Source organism: Nicrophorus vespilloides, unplaced genomic scaffold (assembly GCF_001412225.1).
Source record: "Nicrophorus vespilloides isolate i.1.1-1 unplaced genomic scaffold, Nicve_v1.0, whole genome shotgun sequence".
In the NCBI taxonomy this organism is placed as follows: domain Eukaryota; kingdom Metazoa; phylum Arthropoda; class Insecta; order Coleoptera; family Silphidae; genus Nicrophorus; species Nicrophorus vespilloides.
Genome location: NW_017096264.1, coordinates 39,179 through 58,799, shown reverse-complemented (window position 1 = coordinate 58,799; position 19,621 = coordinate 39,179). Strand labels below are relative to the sequence as shown.

The 19,621-nt window shown below is 32.8% G+C and overlaps 1 protein-coding gene across 4 annotated transcripts in view; it reads left to right on the top strand.

The window, feature by feature from the left end:
• LOC108556463 (transmembrane protein 132D) overlaps positions 1-10,590 on the top strand; it is a 45,889-nt gene extending 35,299 nt beyond the window's left edge. The window contains exons 5-16 of one of the 4 annotated variants that reach the window (XM_017912593.1): positions 4,602-4,830; positions 7,015-7,158; positions 7,216-7,418; positions 7,485-7,797; positions 7,865-8,056; positions 8,117-8,510; positions 8,572-8,714; positions 8,768-8,927; positions 9,049-9,337; positions 9,459-9,838; positions 9,892-10,055; positions 10,204-10,590. In XM_017912593.1, the coding sequence (XP_017768082.1) occupies positions 4,602-4,830; positions 7,015-7,158; positions 7,216-7,418; positions 7,485-7,797; positions 7,865-8,056; positions 8,117-8,510; positions 8,572-8,714; positions 8,768-8,927; positions 9,049-9,337; positions 9,459-9,838; positions 9,892-10,055; positions 10,204-10,218 (2,626 nt within the window). In that variant the 3' untranslated portion in view covers positions 10,219-10,590. Of the gene's footprint in view, positions 1-4,601; positions 4,831-7,014; positions 7,159-7,215; positions 7,419-7,484; positions 7,798-7,864; positions 8,057-8,116; positions 8,511-8,571; positions 8,715-8,767; positions 8,940-9,048; positions 9,338-9,419; positions 9,839-9,891; positions 10,056-10,203 lie in introns of all 4 variants that reach the window. The other 3 variants (XM_017912590.1, XM_017912591.1, XM_017912589.1) reach the window with 3 other exon arrangements.
• Positions 10,591-19,621: the final 9,031 nt, after the last annotated feature.

Sequence of the window (19,621 nt, the reverse complement as noted above, 5' to 3'; positions counted from 1 at the left end):
ATCGTTGAAGACTAGAGAATATTTCTTGGTATTATTGCAAAGTCTTAGTGAAATATTAGGTATATTAAATGCAAATGTGGGCTGAGGAATTAAGCAAATAATATTCATTTCGTAAATAGCTTTATTATTCAACTAGTCTTTAGAGAATTAGGTTGAACTCTGATTCATGATATTCCAAATAAGATTAACATTAATACATAAAAGCTTTCAGTTTCTTTACTTGTTTAATCACAAACTTATATAATTTAATGTATCTTTGTGATATTTTTATGAGGGTAATTTTCGTTTACCAATACGAATCTTGTTAAAAAATCCATTAGTTTAGCACTGAAAGAGTGGCAAAAATATGGCAAAAATTAAAATTTATATGAACACAAAATAGTAATAATATTACGACATTCTTCTTTTTGTAGTAGTATTAAAGGTGTGTGATTATATTAGTTCATTAACCGAATAACATTAATATTATTATATAAAAACTTTCAGTTTGTTTACTTGTTTAATCAGAAATGTATATAATTTAATGTATCTTAGTTATTTTTGTATTATTGTATTTTTGGTTTACTAATACGAATTTTACAAAAAAAAACATTAGATTAGCACTGAAAAGGTAGCAGAAATTAAGAGAAACAAAAATATTAACAGAAAATATTAATAATTATATTTTCCTATTCCTATTTTTTTACTAATATTAAAGGTGTGTGGCAATATTAGTTCATTAACTGAATAGATGAAGAATGTTACGAAACTCACAACTCATCAGTCTTGTCGTCGTCATTTTGTTTTAACTCTTTTCTTCTTCATCAGTTTTGAATAGTTTAGAACGGAATGGAAACTTAAAGTGAGCTCATTTCAATGTGGGTCGCAGCTGCGGCTGTATGTCTTCAGAAAACACACATAATTCGCCACTAGTTTGTGGCTCGAAATAAGTTCAGTAAGGTTTAATTAAAGATCTGCAAAAGTCACAGGTGGCGCCGGATTATATCATTTTCCGAAAAAGATTTGTACGCAGAAGTTTTCCATCTCAAGGAAATGAAGAAAATTTAAATCGAGTTCTGAATTCGACATTATTTCTCAAGAAAACAATTAAGCTGGGACAAAAAAAAACATCAAAATGCATTGCATTGTATTAAAACAATCTTTAAGAAAGAAGATTAAAACGTAAAGTTTAGAAACTGTTGTTATACACAACGATATAGTTTAAAGCCAGATAATTTTCTACTTAGCTTTAAAATTCTTTAAAAGTTTGTTTTCTTATGTAAATTTGTAATTCTGCAACAAAAGCTTTCTTAAAACTTGATTTTTACTACTAAGACTTTATTGATTTACGTTATAAAATTATAAGAATATTAATTAATTATTTCTCCCATGAAACTTGATTTTACTACTAAGAAATATTCAATTGGTGTAGTTCATATCATGATCATTCTCAAGGTCATAGAGGAGAGTAATCTCTGGATTTATGATGCTTTTCGTCGACGATGAATTCGTGGCATTTTTTACGGTGGAAATAAAATAAATATATGAGAGGTAAAGCGAAAAAAAAAATTATATATGTATGTATAAAATAAGGAATTACGTATGCATCGGACGTTCCTTCTGGTACAGTAAAATTTTTTACAGACAAGCAGTAAAAACGTGCATACGCACGCCGTAATTTGTAGATATATAAGTTATAAAAATAGAGATATATATCGGCTCGAAGAACGGAAGTAAAATGCAAATCAACGGTCGTTCTCATCCTTGAAAATTATCATCCTTCAAATATAAAATACAGACTTCTTTCTAGATGTAAATGTTAAGGAAAACATTCACACTTTGGAATTTAAATTCATTATTTATATATTTTACTTCAATAATTATTTAACTTTAAAAAAACATATAAATCATATAACTTGAATTATTTAAGTTTAATATGTGTAAATTGTGTAATAAAGAAGTCTGTATTTTAGTTATAAAGTCCTAAAATACAGACTTCTTTTAGGATATAAACTTTTAGTTGCGATTTTTTTGATAATTAGTTTTCAATTAATGATGAAAATTTCTATTTATACTTGAAAATTTACTGAAATATTACAATTAGTAGTTTATAACTATTACTTATATCTATAATATAAATATTTTGTTTTAGTATATAGAAATATGTGTATGTTATATAATAAGTAATAAATACAAGTGACTTTATAAAGTAATCTGTTGTTGAAGTGAGTAAGACAAAAGTTGTTTACTTTTTTTTTTAAATCTCTCGTAGAAGAGAATCTCTGTACGTGATGCGGTTTCAACGTCTTCTGTAATTTAACAGCGTTATGAATGGGAAGCAATTTGTAGCGGAAAACCGCGAGTCATCTGGAACTGCTCCACGGCAGAAATTGATGCTGTCTCCGCTGCAATATAGATGACATTTCGAGTAAAACTTCTTTTCTTCCTCCTCGAGTTATCTAAAATTAATGTGGCGAGAGAAGGACGATTCGAAGAAAATATATGTATTACCACAGAAAAGGGAAATAATCGAGGGATGGAAATAAATTGGAAGCTTCATCCAATAATTCTCTTAAGACATCGACGAACTCAATTACCAATCTTATGATTTGTGATTACTCCAGATTATTATTTTAACTACATTTATTTAATAAATTTAATAGAATTATATAATTTAATGTTAATTTTATTTAAATATATTCAAATTGCATAAGTATACATACAAAAATGATGAAACTAAGAAAGTTGACTTGATTTTTTTTTCTTTCATTATAAAACTGTCTGGTTGTAACGGTGGAATCCGTATGGTTGGTCTATAAAGAAAGGTAGTATTATTGTTATCCGAACCTTAATCCCCAGACAGTTCCAGCCCTCGTGCATTATAGCTTACCTCGCAGACGAGAAAGGAAAAGTACGGACTACAAATCTACCGAAACGCATACCCCGATTTACGACCATCTACATAAGAATACATTATATATGAACGAACAAAACTAGCGGAAAGAAACATTCTTGCATCCTTAAATTGAGAAAACACGTTCATTTTTTTTTCCATTTCTCTTCCTGCACGTACATTGTTAGGATTTGTTATATTCACTGCTTTCATGCAGTTTTATTACAGCAGCTTATTCGCAATTTGTTTGCATTTATTTTTTTTATCTTAACTGAAACGAACATTTTTTATTCAATTTAATTGAAGAAAATACTTTTTTTTGAAATATTTTCAGTAATAAATTAATGATTTATAATATTTGTAAAGATGTGACTTGTTGTTACTGTAAAGTTTTTTTTGTTGCTTTTAACACCTTTGTGAAAGTACCAATAATATCGTTAAAATATTGAAATTCTAAGCTGAAAGTATTTTTTTAGTCAATTTAGTTGAAAAATTTACGTTTTTGAAATATTTTCAGTAATAAATTAATGATTTCTAATATTTGTGAAGATTAAAACTTTGTGAAGGTGTGACTTATTGTTAATGTGAAGTTTTCTTTGTTTCTTCTAACACCTTTGTGAAAGTACCAATAAGATCGTTAAAATATTGAATTTTTAAGCTGAAAGTATTTTTTTAGTCAATTTAGTTGAAAAATTTACGTTTTTGAAATATTTTTAGTAATAAATTAATGATTTCTAATATTTGTGAAGATGTGACTTGTTGTTAATGTAAAGTTTTCTTTGTTTCTTCTAACACCTTTGTGAAAGTACCAATAATATCGTTAAAATATTGAATTTCTAAGCTGAAATTATGTTTTTAGTCAATTTTGTTGAAAAATATAGTAATAATTGTAAAGAAAAAGGTTTTGTAAAGATGTAACATGTTGTAAATGTAAAGTTTTCTTTGTTGCTTTTAATACCTTTGTGAAAGTACCAATAAGATCGTTAAAATATTGAATTTCTAAGCTGAAAATATTTTTTTAGTCAATTTAGTTGAAAAACATACTAATAATTGTGAAGAAAAAGGTTTTGTAAAGATGTAAGTATTTTTTAGTCAATTTAGTTGAAAAATATAGTAATAATTGTAAAGAAAAAGGTTTTGTAAAGATGTAACATGTTGTAAATGTAAAGTTTTCTTTGTTGCTTTTAACACCTTTGTGAAAGTACCAATAAGATCGTTAAAATATTGAATTTCTAAGCTGAAAGTATTTTTTTAGTCAATTTAGTTGAAAAATATAGTAATAATTGTAAAGAAAAAGGTTTTGTAAAGATGTAACATGTTGTAAATGTAAAGTTTTCTTTGTTTCTTCTAACACCTTTGTGAAAGTACCGATAAGATCGTTAAAATATTGAATGTCGGCTCAAGTGGAGAAGCCTATCGGGGCCGTAATATAGATTAATAGTGTCCATTAATTAGAAGAAGCGCGTCGAGGGCCGTAATGGCACTGTAATAAAACGTACCATCCCTTATTAGTTACTGAAGGGTCGACGGGTCCTAGAAAATAGCCTGCCATGAATTAATGCGCGGCTAATTAATAAGTAGCTACGTGTGTATAGCCGCAACAACGGCAACCCTTTCTTTTTGTAGCAAGTTTTTGTTGTTCTTCACTTATCTTTTGTAATGAAAAGCCTTTTGTTCCGAACGCAGTGATGGAGGAGAGCTCTCACATTAATATGCATTCTTCTTCCAGGGTTTTCGAGCTTTTCACATGGTTGGTGGAAATCACCGAAGACGCGGCCGAACCGTACGAGGATGCGAAAATCGTCTGGTCAGCGAGATACGAACCACATCAGGATGAGTCTGCAGGAGGAGGAGCAGCAGGTGGAACCAACGAGCCCCACAGGATGGGCGGCACCAAATCCGCAACCAGACTGGACATACAAAAGGATGACATCCAAGCCGTAGTACCAATTAGCAAAGTGAGTCCAGTTTCATTATTCCCCCAACGAATACAATACTTTTACTGCAACAAAAAGGACAAACATGATCATCTTACAGACGTATGATTGTCTCTATTGATCAAATAATATTATGCAACTCAAGTATCAAAGTATAACATTAGAGAGTATTTAAAATAAGGACAGAATCTCCTACATCAGTATTGGCTTTTCAAATAAGTAACTGATCCTAGTGTGTGTGTGTCTATAGATACGTGGCTTACTTCCTACAAAAGCGCTCTCCACCAAAGGACATAAAAGAGAGGAGGCCTCGAGAATAACAATCGTCCTTCCCTATTCCCTTTGTTGTCTCACCGCACAACAAACAGCAACGGTTTTAGCCTCACATTCAACGAAAACCACAAAAGTTTATTGTTGTTTGTTGCTATTATTATTATTATTGTATCCTTCAGAGCAAAAATTCTAGAAAGCCAATTACATTCCATATCAATATTGCTTAATTTTTCTGATTGGAAATGATTAAGTTAAATTAGTTGAGGATGATGAAATAAATTGATGCGTCGTCGTCGGTATTAGGAGTTGGGGATTAGATTGGGTGGATGGCGGTGGTATTGGATGGATTAAAGGGGAACATCCAGTGTGTGTGGAGGTTTTACAGACGGATGCGGATGGCGGCAGTTAGTTTTAGCTGCAATAAGTTGAGACGTTCTTGGAGCAACTGGCAATATCCGCTTTTCCAAAGCCAATATCTCACGTATCAGATGTTATTATAACATTTTCAGCTGGTGCCCCTTGCTTTCGCATAGTTGTGTTTGCCAATACAACCGCCCTCAAAAATTCAATATCTTCAATATTTTAATACAAATTCCTTGCAAATCGTTAAAATATAAGATCACAATTTTACTTACAATTTAATCAACAATTTCTTAAACAAAGAAAATAAGGTATAAAGATATATTCAATGTATGCTGAGAAAAATGTAATTAAAATAGTTGTCGCATATTTTCTATGCTCTTATTACAAGGGTCTCATTTGGCTTAACACGTTTTCAAAGTTCTGAACTAGTTTTACATTGAGAAGATGGGAAGAGGTAACTCAAACTAGAATTCTCCCTCTCAGTTTACATCCCATCCCTTGCAACGTTTTAAGCCCCCGTCTAGTTCATTAGGAACGTTCAAGGACCTGCCTTCTCTCAAGCCAAGTGGATCGAATGAAAAAGCTTCATTTTTCATATGTTTTCAGTACGTTGCGACGTCGATTTAGATCGGACGAGTTAACGTGAACGCAATAAAAGAAATGGAGAAGCCCAGAAATGTGGGAATTGCGTCGAAAAGCGAATTGAATTGGACACAGTTGACGTAGAATAATAGAGGAATTGAATTGAATTATCACTATCCGAGCCGTTCGTCGACTAGGAAACGCGCATTACGGATTCATCGATATTTCAATCTATTATATAATGGGCTCTGTTTGCTGGAATTGATTGGATTCATCCAACTAAATTAATAAATCCGATGCGCTGCAATCAGAACTTTGCTGTTCGTACATTACATACACGTGTATGTAGAAATTTGCGCAAATTTTATGTAGCGTTGTTTTTGCGAATTACATTTTCTGCGTAATTACGTTACGAGCATATTACGTAATGGGGTTTCGAAAGGGGGGCAAGAGGCAGACGCACTTTGCAAACAATTAAATTCGCCCATCCTCTCTCTCTCTTTCTCTTCCTCTCCAGATGCTGCTCCTCAGGAGGCGCATTTAGTTTATGGATCTTCGAGCATTAATTCAAATCCTCGTCTCTGCTTAATTTTAATTCTGTTACACAACGAAATCACTTTGTTACATTTAAAATATTAGCAAGCTTATATGGAAATGTTAATGCTTTTACTAATACTTAATTTGATTATAAAGATTAAAGCCAACATTTAATCTCAATATTATTAAAGTTTCCATTGATTATGAATAATTTTAAGTTGTTTGTTGTTTATGTAATGCTTGTTTTCAATGAAGTGGAAAAGCGTGTGAATTGTGGAGTGGTTCGGGGATGCATATAATTTGTGGTCGTGAACTAAATTGCCTAAATTATTGAACCGTAATTGGATTCGAGCCATATCTGCGATACGGATGGCAGCTATACTTTGTGTCGCCTCGTTAGAGTTGATGTTTGAATGGATTTAAAGCTTTCCTCTTGTAATCTCGTTGCAGAATTGGGAGGTACTAAATACTGCAGTCCTGACGGGTCGCCAAGTGTCCCAAGCGATGAAAGTATTCATTGTGTCTCAGGCAGGTAAAGCTGCCGACGTCACGTTCCAAGCCTCCTGTCACTCCGAGGACGACAGCGTCCTAAAGGTAACTGCAGAATCCCGCTCTTAAAGAAGAACTTGAATTAAACACTCTTTTCCGCAGATATCATCCTCTTGCAGTTCTGTGTATGTGGATGGTAGCGAGGCCAGAGGATCAGTGAATGGTTCGGTGCTTGTGAAATATGGTACTTATACCGGTCTGGCGCGTTTCACGGTCTGGATGCCGGAGTTCCCTTTGGATCTCCAGGTGCCGGACACTAGGCTCTCCCAGTTGAAGTCTTGGAAGGTTCCCGATTACCAACCGAGGTAGTGTTATAATACTGGTTAAGTTCGAACCGAATAATTAATGTGATCACTTTGTATTCTCTTCAGCAGTGTAAAGGCGCGCCGCAGGAAACGATCGTACGGCTCGAGCTTCAGGACGGGATCGATCCCAGACGATATGGGTAACATCGTCGATAGACCGAACTGCCGTCTTCGGTATCAGCAAAGCTCCGTCGATGTATATGCTCATTTCATGGCAAGCGATCACGATTCCGGCAGGACGTCCTACCTAATCAACCGCAGGACCTGGCTTAGGGTCACAGATCTGGTGTTACCGCTACTTAGGGTTTCCGACCCGCGGATTGCGAGTCTCCATGGGAGGGTGTTACAGGGCAGAAGCGTCGGTCGAACGGAAGTACAGGTAATTGAAAATAAAAGTGATGAAAGGCTAAAGGTGGATGGATTGTAATTGGGTTGAGTGAATTCAGGTTTTATCGCCGATAACGGGTCGCGTGATCGGCGCCAAAGAGGTGAGGGTGGGTAACGATAAGGTCGGATTATCCAGGCTCTCGGTGCAGGTCGTTTCCGGTTTGCAATTGAACATTTCACCTGACAGCTCCATCGAGAACGGTTATGTGGCGGAAACCAGCGTCACCCGTAAATTGACAGCCCAATATCAGGTATTATATAACATATTCACCTAAAACAAACCGATCTTTAACACTGAATTGTGTTTGTAGGAGGGCTTGTTGGATATCGAGCTGGAGTTTTCGGATGGAAGCAAAACGCCTCTTAGGGAAGTGGTGGATACCGATTACCATTTGGTGGTGGAGAGCTTAGACCCTGAGGTCGTTGCATTCGCCCCGATGGTCGCATCGCACCATCCGAGGGTGATTGCTGTGGGCGAAGGAAGCGGAGATCTCCTTCAAGTTACCCTAATGCTCTCCGAAGAATGCAGAGCCGCCGCTAGATCTAAGTCTAAAGGAGGACCTTTAGCGATGGCTTCCGCCTCCGTGGTCGTGGATTTCAGCAGTTCCGACATTCCACATCGACCGGACATCCTGCAGAACGACGGAGGTTCTTTCAGCGGCGGCAAGGGACGCGAGTTTTCCGATTTACAGGATATCCTGAAAGGTAAATAACGTCATTCGTAATAGAACTTGATGTAAATTTAATTAATTTCATTACTCCAAAGACGATGGCAGGATCGAGCCGAACGTTCAGGCAAGACAATACCAGGGAACTAAGGGCTCTTCGAGACACCAGCCGGCAATGCTCATGACTCCTTTAGAAATCAGCATGTACGTTTTGTTGGCAGCGTTTTGCTTCGCCATTGTGGTGAGTTATTGAGATGTAATTGAATTGCCTTAATGCAATTAGCGGCGTTTTAGGTATTTGTGGTGTCCTGTGTAGTCTACGCTTCGAAATTTAAGCCCTCCGACGTGGCGATCGAGGGATTAAAAGCTACTCCAATTAGCACCGCCGGCGTCGGTTTCAATCAGCGGAAGCCCCGTGAGACCACAACTAATGCCCACGATTGGGTCTGGTTAGGTATGAAAGAAAGTATGTGTTGTTTCTCGCTTTACTACTTAGACCACATCTTCAGCTATCACAAAAAACAACAATACACTTTAAATATACTAATTGTTTTTTTCTGCAAACTCATTTGAAGGTCGCGCCACTCTGGAACCATCGTCCAACCGAAATTCTGCGGTCATTAATAATAACACGAACGAAATGCGCATCACCACGAATCCTCTGAACATGAATTATTGCGATCCGGACGATTGCGTCGCCACCAGTTTCAGCAATCCCACTCACATAGAACTACCGAGCAAACCAGCGGAGAGCAGGATTGTAGACAGCAGCACGTACTGCAAGAGCAAAGCCGGTGGTCGGACCACCTCAGTCAGCGTTGACATTACCGGCATTGAAACAGCCGACGACGAATTGGAAGTGTGGTAAGCTTAAATAAAAATTACTTTATTCATAATATTCCTTCATATTGATCTTAATTCTCTAATAACTAATTTGATGCGTAAGCTTGGGAAATTCTCCAATTCATATGCAACAACTTCCTAGGAACAAACCGACTCCACCTCCGCCATTACCACCGCACGGTCTACCATCTCCTGACATTAGCATGGCCGAAGAATACAAACCTCCGGTTCCACCGCATCGCAACATTGGTGTTACCACCGCCCAGAACGACGGATCTCCGAGGAAGCATCACCATCATCATCACCACAGGAACAGCAAACAAGTCAAAGAATCACCCAAGATCATCGCCGAGGATATAATCGATTCAAATCAGCGTAGCGTCTTCGAGTTCGACGATGAACCGGCGCATCCACCAAGGAACAACACGCCTTCCGACGGGGTGGTTTTCAGGCAGAAACCTGTTTCCGACGATGATGTGATCCAGTTCGTGCAATACCCAAAATCTCCTACCAATGGAAACAGTAATATTACCAAATTTGCAATTTCCAATTAACAACGACGTCTGTTTTTATAGATCGCAACAGCGCCGAAGTTAAGCGCGCCACAATAGTCGGTAATCCGATGTTCAGCGCTGACGATAATCAAGGAGAAGAGACCGCAGCCGACATTGCCGGATTGGATGGTCTCCAATTAGATATGGATTACGATCAAATCATGCATTACTTTGATAATCTAAAGGTCAGTTAAATCGACAACCAGCGAATTTCATAAGCAAAATTTCACAAAAGTCAAGAAATTCAGTATCAAGATTCATACATGTTACTACCATTAATATTCATTAATATTTGTAAATGTTAACGAGCTTTTTTTTATTTTCTTTTTGCAGGAATCAAATGCCTGAGTAGAAGAGATCATTGCAAAGATCCGAAGCATTCTGTTATCGTTCAGTAAGCAATATCGTATGAATGCTCTGAACGGTAACACCTCCACGATGCAAGCGCACTTCGAAGAGCAAGAGGAAGATGACGTTGTGGACGAAGAGGCGAACATAAACCGCCGTTTCGACTACTTCTTCGACTACCTCAGCGAGTCTTACGCCTAAGACGCGTAAACACTCAAGACGGACACATAGCCAAGTCAATTAATGATCGGAAAGACGCTTCAATGCCTTCAACAAAATAATATCAATGAATGAACTAACAATTAACAGTAATAATTAACCGATGAAAAAAGCAGTAAAAACAGCAGCAAACTAAAACTATATACATATATAAAGAAAGTAACAATGATATATAAATATATTAGTGAGACTGATACGTTGATTGTTTTTTGTAAATAAAAGGTTGGTTAATTTCTATTTGCAAAAAGTATTTAACCGAAATATTTATATATATTATATGGAAGCCGTTGGAATGTTGCGATTAGTGGATTCGCGTGTATGTATATAATATATATAACAATATGTATCAGATACATATATTTATTGGAACCTCTGGGGCAGTTAATCTGATATTAAATTGATTGGTGTGTATGGATGTGCTGAAAGAAGTAAAAAATAACTTGCAAACTTGGAGGAATGTTTGGGAATTTTGCAGTGGTCGCAAAATTTAATTAAACATAAGTAATTATGATAACTTAATGTTAACTGAATATTATAAATATATATATATATGTAACTAATCATCTAGTCAAATGGAAAAGAAAAGGAAACATTAGCTTTACTTGACTGATATTTGTAACCAACAAAGATGTAATGAGGAAAAAAAAAATGAATATGGATATGTGAAATTTAAAGAAAATAATATTAATAAGAGCAAGAACCTGTCTTCAATGTTTTTTAGGTTTTAGTGAGAACGTGAGGAAGATTCATGTGTGGTTAGAGTGTGTGTGTAAAAGAAAGTGAGAAAGAGCAGCATATTTAGAAGCACAAAATATTGTTCCTGTAACTGAAAGAAATGAATATTCTAAGGGTGTTGTATACATGTACTAGTAAATGTATTTTGTTTTTGTTCAAATTATTGAGACTTGCGTTCGTATTTCCTTCTCTTTGATTAAGTAGAGGCATTAATTTATTCGTGTAAATAGTTTATCGTTTTCTTAAATGTTTTTTTTTGTTTATATACATATAAATTACAATTAGTTTTCTTGTATTATTATGATAAATCAATTACTTGTGTGGAGCAGGCACTGATATACGTACCGAAATTTATATATTATATACATGTATAATTAAAACTTTATATTAATTATAACTAATGAGATAACACAAAAAAAAAACTTAATTATAATATGAAGTGAAGTATTGGAGATTGTGAGAGTAGAATCGTAAGCTTTACAAAAAAAAAAAATAAATATATATATATGAGAGAAGAAGAAAAAAAAATGATGATGATGATGACAAAGAAATCGAAGTTATTGACGCATTGATTATATTATATTGTATTTATAAACAAACAAAAAAATAATGGCTATATTTGTATGCTTTGAATATTATAACATAAACGTGGACGAGTATAGTAATTAAATGAAGACTAACTGCTTTAAACGATAACTCGAGAAAAGAGAAAGAATTCTAGTCCGTAACAAATAATAAATCCATAATTCTCTCCGGCTGCCCAAAAAGGATCGTCGTGTTTTTTCTATCCATTCTTTCAGTAACTTATTTTGATCGCAGCAGCCTCAAGTATTCTACGGGTGATTTTTTGTTTTTAATGTTTTTTGTTTTGTTAAACCACCAAATGTATTGTGTTTTAATTTAATTTACGCAGGCTGTACTTTCCTGTTTCCAAGTATTAAATTGGGATGAGATCTGCTGAAGAGAAATGCAGCTTGCTACAATTGCCATTCCAAAAATTAAATATATATATTGAAGTAATGAAAGAAATGCATATTTATGTGTGAAAAAAAATTATTAATATAATTATAATTAAATGAGATGTTATTATTATTATTATATAATTGTTCAGAGACCTTCCAGTTGTTTCAATATGAATTGTAATCAAGCTATTTTATGTATTATAGAAGAGAAAAAACAACAACTGCAACAACAACAATTAATTTTTACAGTGTATAAGAATTGTATATTTCCTCTGCTTGTGTATGTGTATATATATACATAATAACTCGAAAGTCAAATGAATAAAATGAATTTGTAGCAATTTATTGCTTGTATATTGTTCACGAAATCGTGGAGAACACGTCTCAGTCAACACTATTTATTATCAATTGCAATAATCGATTATAATACACTTTGGACGTTGATTGAAACAATATTGTGTGTAAGATTTAGGGGCTCACAGATATTATGAGAAAAATCCGTAACTCGAGAAATAAATGTGCTATAAAATTGTTCCCTTTTTAATTCTTATTCAATTGAAACCTTTTCATTCATCTTTTCATCTCTCAAATGTGTAGATGCTGAAAATGCATTCGTTTTCTTCGATGTCTACGTTTTATTATAGTTTTTTTTCAGGATAACCACGCAAGATAATTACGTAATTCAATAAGAATCATTCAAAGGAGACCTACATCTTTCTAATGAGCATTGAATAGATCCTGAAAGTTTGTGAAATTTTTCTGCGCGACTGTTACAGTCAACCAAATGTTGTAGGTTGATGATTACTATTTCTTGCATAACCCAACAACCACATCATATAAATAGATCAGGATATATGCAAATTATAGAGGAAAGGCTCATCATTCCAACGAGACTACTGACATATTTCTTCTATCATCCGTTCGTCTGCTACGAGCTGTCCAAACTGACGCTGATGAAAATGCAACATCTTGTTTTATATATTTTAAGGATATCCACGCAAAATAATTACATAATTCAACAGGAATCATACTATTTAGACTACTAACTTAAGATTGAGTGATCTAAATGAAAAATAAATGTGATATAAATTGTTCCCTTTTTAATTCTTATTCAATTGAAACCTCTTCATTCATCTTTTGATCTCTCAAATGTGTAAGTGCTGAAAATGCATTCGTTTTCTCCATGTCTACGTTTTATTATAGTTTTTAAGGATAACCACGCAAGATAATTACGTAAATCAATAAGAATCATTCAAAGGAGACCTACATCTTTCTAATGAGCATTGATATTTTCATTTGTATAAGCCCTGAAAGTTTGTGAAATTTTTGAAATATTTCTGCGTGGCTATTAAAGGCAACCAAATGTACACGTTTGTATGTTGATGATTACTATTTCTTGTATAACCCAACAACTACACCATATAAATAGATCAGGAGATATGAAAATTATAGAAGAAAGACTCGTCATTCCATCGAGACCACTGACATATTTTTACTATCATCTGTTCGTCTGCTACGAGCTATCCAAAGTGACGTTGCTGAAAATGCAACCACGCAAAATAATTACATAATTCAACAGGAATCATACTATTTAGACTACTAACTTTAGATTGAGTCATCTTAATGAGAAATAAATGTTCTATAAAATTGTTCCCGTTTTAATTCTTATTCAATTGAAACCTTTTCATTCATCTTTTGATCTCTCAAATGTATAGATGCTGAAAATGCATTCGTTTTCTTCGATGTCTACGTTTTATTATAGTTTTTTTCAAGAAAACCACGTAAGATAATTACGTAATTTAATAAGAATCATTCAAAGGACACCTAGATCTTGAATAGGTCCTGAAAGTTCGTGAAATTTTTGAAATATTTCTGCGTGGCTATTATAGGCAACCAAATGTACACGTATGTATGTTGATGATTACTAGTTCTTGTATAACCCAACAACTACACCATATAAATAGATCAGGAGATATGAAAATTATAAAGAAAAGACTCGTCATTCCAACGAGACTACTGACATATTTCTACTATCATCCGTTCGTCTGCTACGAGCTATCCAAAGTGACGTTGCTGAAAATGCAACATCTTCTCGTTTTATTTATTTTCAGGATAACCACGCAAAATAATTACGTAATTCAATAGGAATCATACTTTTTACACTACTAGTTTTAGATTGAGTCTTCTGAAACGATTCTAGCATCAATTTTCGAAGTTCCTGAACATTACTGAAAATTTCGTCTAATCATAGATTAATAAAAAAAAAGCGATTTTCTTTAATAACTCAAAAACTAATTAACATTTTAATGATTTTATTGCATAATCAGGTGCGGGCAATCGGTTTGAAACTCGTTACCTAACATACGTTGTGATCCGACCACCTTTCAGTTTTCCCAGTTTTTAATAATTTCTCCGAAAGTTACGAAATTTTCTAGCATTATTGTTATTGCGTAGGATGGGTGCCACCCTTACGCAGAGTATTATGCAAGAAAAGTTACGTAATGTTCTTTATGTAACGGTGATTTGTTATGTTTCAGTATTTAGTGAATTCCTCGAGAACGTAAATAATTACATCACATTGCTAATCTAAGTTAGTTAGTAACATTACAATGTAAACTAATAGTTTTTGAATCTAGAATAATTAAGATTAATTATTTACTTTGCTAATGAATTTAAAAAAAATGTTCTGACAATTGCCAATGGATGTCAATCAGAAAACATATTAAATAATTCATAACTTTGTTAGTAATGACGCTACAATTTAATAGATTTAAATAATTTATTATGTAATTAAAGCCGCGCATTTTGCCTAAATTTCATTAACAATTAAGGCCTTAATTGTAATTTCAAAATATGTGTCATCTCTTGGCCATCTTGCAAAGTTTATAGTTCAGCCGTTTTGGCGCTACTCAAATGAGAGATTCATAATTAGCGGCATAATTAATGACTTGTATTATCTGAAAGGTAAAGATTCATTAGTGTTGCATAATGGTAAGATCATTTCATTGATTTTTTTTAATTAATTATTTAGTTATGAGCGTTTAATTATTTAATATGAGCGCCATCTGATGATAGATAGTCGAACTATTTTCAAATTTGTAAGCTTAGGAAAATCGAGTGTCTTCAAAAATCATCAATTTTCTCAATAACTATATAGAATACAATTATGGATGAGCACGAAAATTAATGCTAAATGTTTGGGCTTTCCAACGTGCCATTTGTCATGTTTGTAACTATTGCCGATTTCCTGTAATTTAATTTTCAAACTTGATTTTTTTTTTCTTCTAAAAAGCTTTACACAACACAATTATGTGGTACACAATTCAGTATATAACTGAACGATTTCTCATTTTAAAGTATCCAGGATTCGTATGTTTCGCATTCTCAAGATGCTGAAGGTCGCCTAACATAATTTTCGATCTATAAACCGTCATCAGTTCAGGCAGAATAATCTATCTGTATGAATTTATATTATGGAGAACTATAATTAGGGCAAGGGTAAAATGTAACTGCTTATCTAATTTATACTTATGTTAATGTATTCTACCAAACTTCAATTGTATTTTCATTATTTTTATATCGTTTTGAATATCTGAAATATTCTTTTATTTGTGAAATTTTCAAAGCCAGGGCATTCCAACGAGACCACTGACATATTTCTGCTATCGTCCGTTCGTCTGCTACGAGCTATCCAAAGTGACGTTGCTGAAAATGCAACATCTCGTTTTATTTAATTTCAGGATAACCACGCAAAATAATTACGTAATGCAACAGGAATCATACTATTTAGACTACTTAGGATTGAGTCATCTGATTCTAGCATCAATTTTCAGAGTGCCTGAACATTACTGAAAATGTAACTGCTTATATAATTAATACTTATGTTAATGTATTCTACTAAATTTCAATTGTATTTTCATTATTTTTATATCGTTTTGAATATCTGAAATATTCTTTTGCTTGTGAAATATGCAAAGCCAGTGCAGAAGTGAATAAATACTAATAAAAATTCCAAACTGCTTTCAACGCAACCATCCCCATCTTCCAATCCCTCATTTTTGTCGGTACGTGCGTTTTGTGCAAACGATAATAAATCCTTTATGCAAACGCGCAGCAATGAAATATTAATATTGGAGAGCGGCGTAAATCTTCTTAGTTTGCACCAACAGCAATAAAATAATAAACAAAACACAAACAAAGAGTGATAAAGTATGATTTAATCATCATCATTTGAATTTTCAATAACATGTAATCATTTGTTTAAATGTTATTGTATACAAATTAAGAAATAATGCATTTTCCTAGAATCTGAAAAAAAAAACAATATTCAAGTATTAATATATTAAAATTACTCATTTTTTGTTTCGAGGTGATTAATTTTGGGGTGGTTTTCCACACAATGGTTGGATGAAATATAGGAATGATCCCCTCAAAGAGTTATTGCCAACCTTTGTCACCTACAGCTCAAATGCAAATTATACTCATTTCCAGTTATGTTCCCTTTATTCCCTTTAGATTTTAGCCCTACAATCATTCAAATGGTGAAATGGGTTGAATTTGCTATGAAAATAAAAAGTGTTTGATGTTGGATCTAAGAGAAACAATAAATGGTCATTGTTCCATTCAAATTGCTCATGAAATTCAACTAACATTTATACTTATTTTTAATATTTGAAAAAATATACAATTTGTTTTAATTTGTTGTAATTTTTCTGCGCTATTATTACTATTTCTTGCATAATTCAACAACCAAATAAGATACATTGATCAGATAATATACAAATTGAAGTAGAATGTTTCACCTTTCCAACAAGTCTACCTACAGCTTCCTGTTGGATTCTGTTCGTCTGCTACGAGTTATCTTATGTGACGTTGCTGAAAATGCATCATCATCATGTTTTATTTATTTTCAGCATAACTACGTAGAATAATTACATAATTTAACAAGAATAATACTATTTAGACTGCTATTGAGTCATCTGAAACCATTCTAGCACCGATTTTTGGAATGCTTGAACATTACTGAAAATTTCAGTTTGTTAAAATCGTAGCTATGAAAAGAAAAAGTGTTTGATGTTGGAGCTAAGAGAAACAATAAATCTTCATTGTTCCATTCAAATTGTTCATGAAATTCAACTAAGATTTATACTTATTTTTCTTTAATATTTGCAAAAATATACAATTTCTTTTAATTTGTTGTAATTTGTCTGCGCTATTATAACTATTTCTTACATAATTCAACAACCAAACAAGATACATAGATCAGATAAAATACAAATTGAAGTAGAATGTCTCACCTTTCCTACAAGTCTACCTACAGCTTTCTGTTGGATTCTGTTCGTCTGCTACGAGTTATCTGATGTCACGTTGCTGAAAATGCAACATCTTCATGTTTTATTTATTTTCAGCATAACTACGTAGAATAATTACGTAATTTAATAGGAATCTTACTATTTAGACTGCTATTGAGTCATCTGAAACCATTCTAGCACGGATTTTTGGAATGCCTGAACATTACTGAAAATTTCAGTTTGTTAAAATCGTTGCTTGATAGAAAAAAAAAACAATTTTCGTTAATAACTCGAAAACTAATCGTTTCGGAACTCATTACCTAACGTACGTTGCGATCCGACAAGCTTTCAAATATAGGAATGATCCCCTCAAATTACCAACTTTTATCACCAACTTTTGTCACCTACAGCTCAAATGCAAATTATACTCATTTCCAGTTATGTTCCCTTTATTCCAATTAGATTTCAGCCCTATAATCATTCAAATGGTGAAATGGGTTGAATTTGCTATGAAAAGAAAAAGTGTTTGATGTTGGAGCTAAGAGAAACAATAAATGATCATTGTTCCATTCAAATTGTTCATGTAATATTTCTGTAATATTTGAAAAAATACACAGAAAATTTAAGAATTGAGTAAATAAAGAAAAAAATTATAATAAATAATTATTTAATTTTATATATTTAACAAAATTGGTTAGGTTCCAATTACATGCTATACCTTTCAGAAAAGTCGTTGGATCTTAAACTCAATAACACGACATGCCGGTAATTGAAAGATTTTCTTTTATCCACGTCTTCGGCAATGATTTCCACTTCGCACCACGAACTGAACACAACCGCAAACCTTTCCCCAAAGAATCCTTTCCGCGGAAATTACACCTCACCGAGCTTAGATTCGTATTTACTGCTGCAGTCAACAATATCGGACAATACAGACTACGTCTTTATTGCATTCGATCTATTTTTCCATCCATCAGAAAGCGGCAACAATTCAGAAATATCCGAGTATAAGATTAGGAGAGATATTTCCATTGCGCCTCTCCTAACAGCCTGAATTCGGTTAAGGTCATTTGAATATCCGCATTTTCAATCACTTCGACGTTTCCCAGTTTGGAAAATCCTTTACTCCATTCGTTCCTTCTACCCACGACGATTCAATGTTTTCCCTTCGGGACATCAAATCTAATCACATTTCCACTCCAGTGCGCTCTGCTGGAAGCATTATGAAATTAGGTATTTATCTATAAGTAGAGGTAAAGAAAAATGATCACAACGCAATAAGAAAATTGAATTTAAATATGAACAAAAATATTTATCGATTTTTTCCCAAATTTATGAAATAATTTGAGAAAGAAAATTCGAATTAGATTTCTTTACGTAAATATTTATAATAATATTGGAAATGAAAAAAAAATCTTCAATGTAACAAAATGAACGAGATAATTTGATAAAACGTTGTTTCTAGGTACAGTGAAAATTTTCATTTAATTATATATTTTTGATATAATTTAAAAATGGAATTATGAAAATAAGTTAAGTTTCAATAAGAATTTGATTTCTCTACGAAAAGATTGCAAAATATAATATTGAAAGTAAACGAAAAAACTTGAATGTTGCTATGGTAACATAATAAACGAGAAAATTTTATAAAATATTATATAATATGGAGAAATAAAAATTTCACTGAAAAATTTTCATTTAAATATATTTTCTTCGATATAATTTAAAATTGGAATTATGAAAATAAAGAAAAAAAGAAAACTTGAATGTTGCTATGGTAACATAATAAACGACAAAATTTGATAAAATATTTTATAATATGGACAAAAAAAAATTACAATGAAAAAATTTCATTTAATTATATTTCCTTCGATATAATTTAAAATTGGAATTATGAAAATAAAGAAAAAAAGAAAACTTGAATGTTGCTATGGTAACATAATAAACGAGAAAATTTGATAAAGTATTATATAATATGGAGAAAAAAAAAATTACACAAACATTTTCATTTAATTATATTTTCTTTGATATAATTTAAAATTGGAACTACGAAAATAAAGAAAACTTGAATGTTGCTATGGTAACATAATAAACGAGAAGATTTGATAAAATATTATATAATATGGACAAAAAAAAATACACTGTAAAATTTTCATTTAAATATATTTTCTTCGATATAATTTAAAATTGGAATTA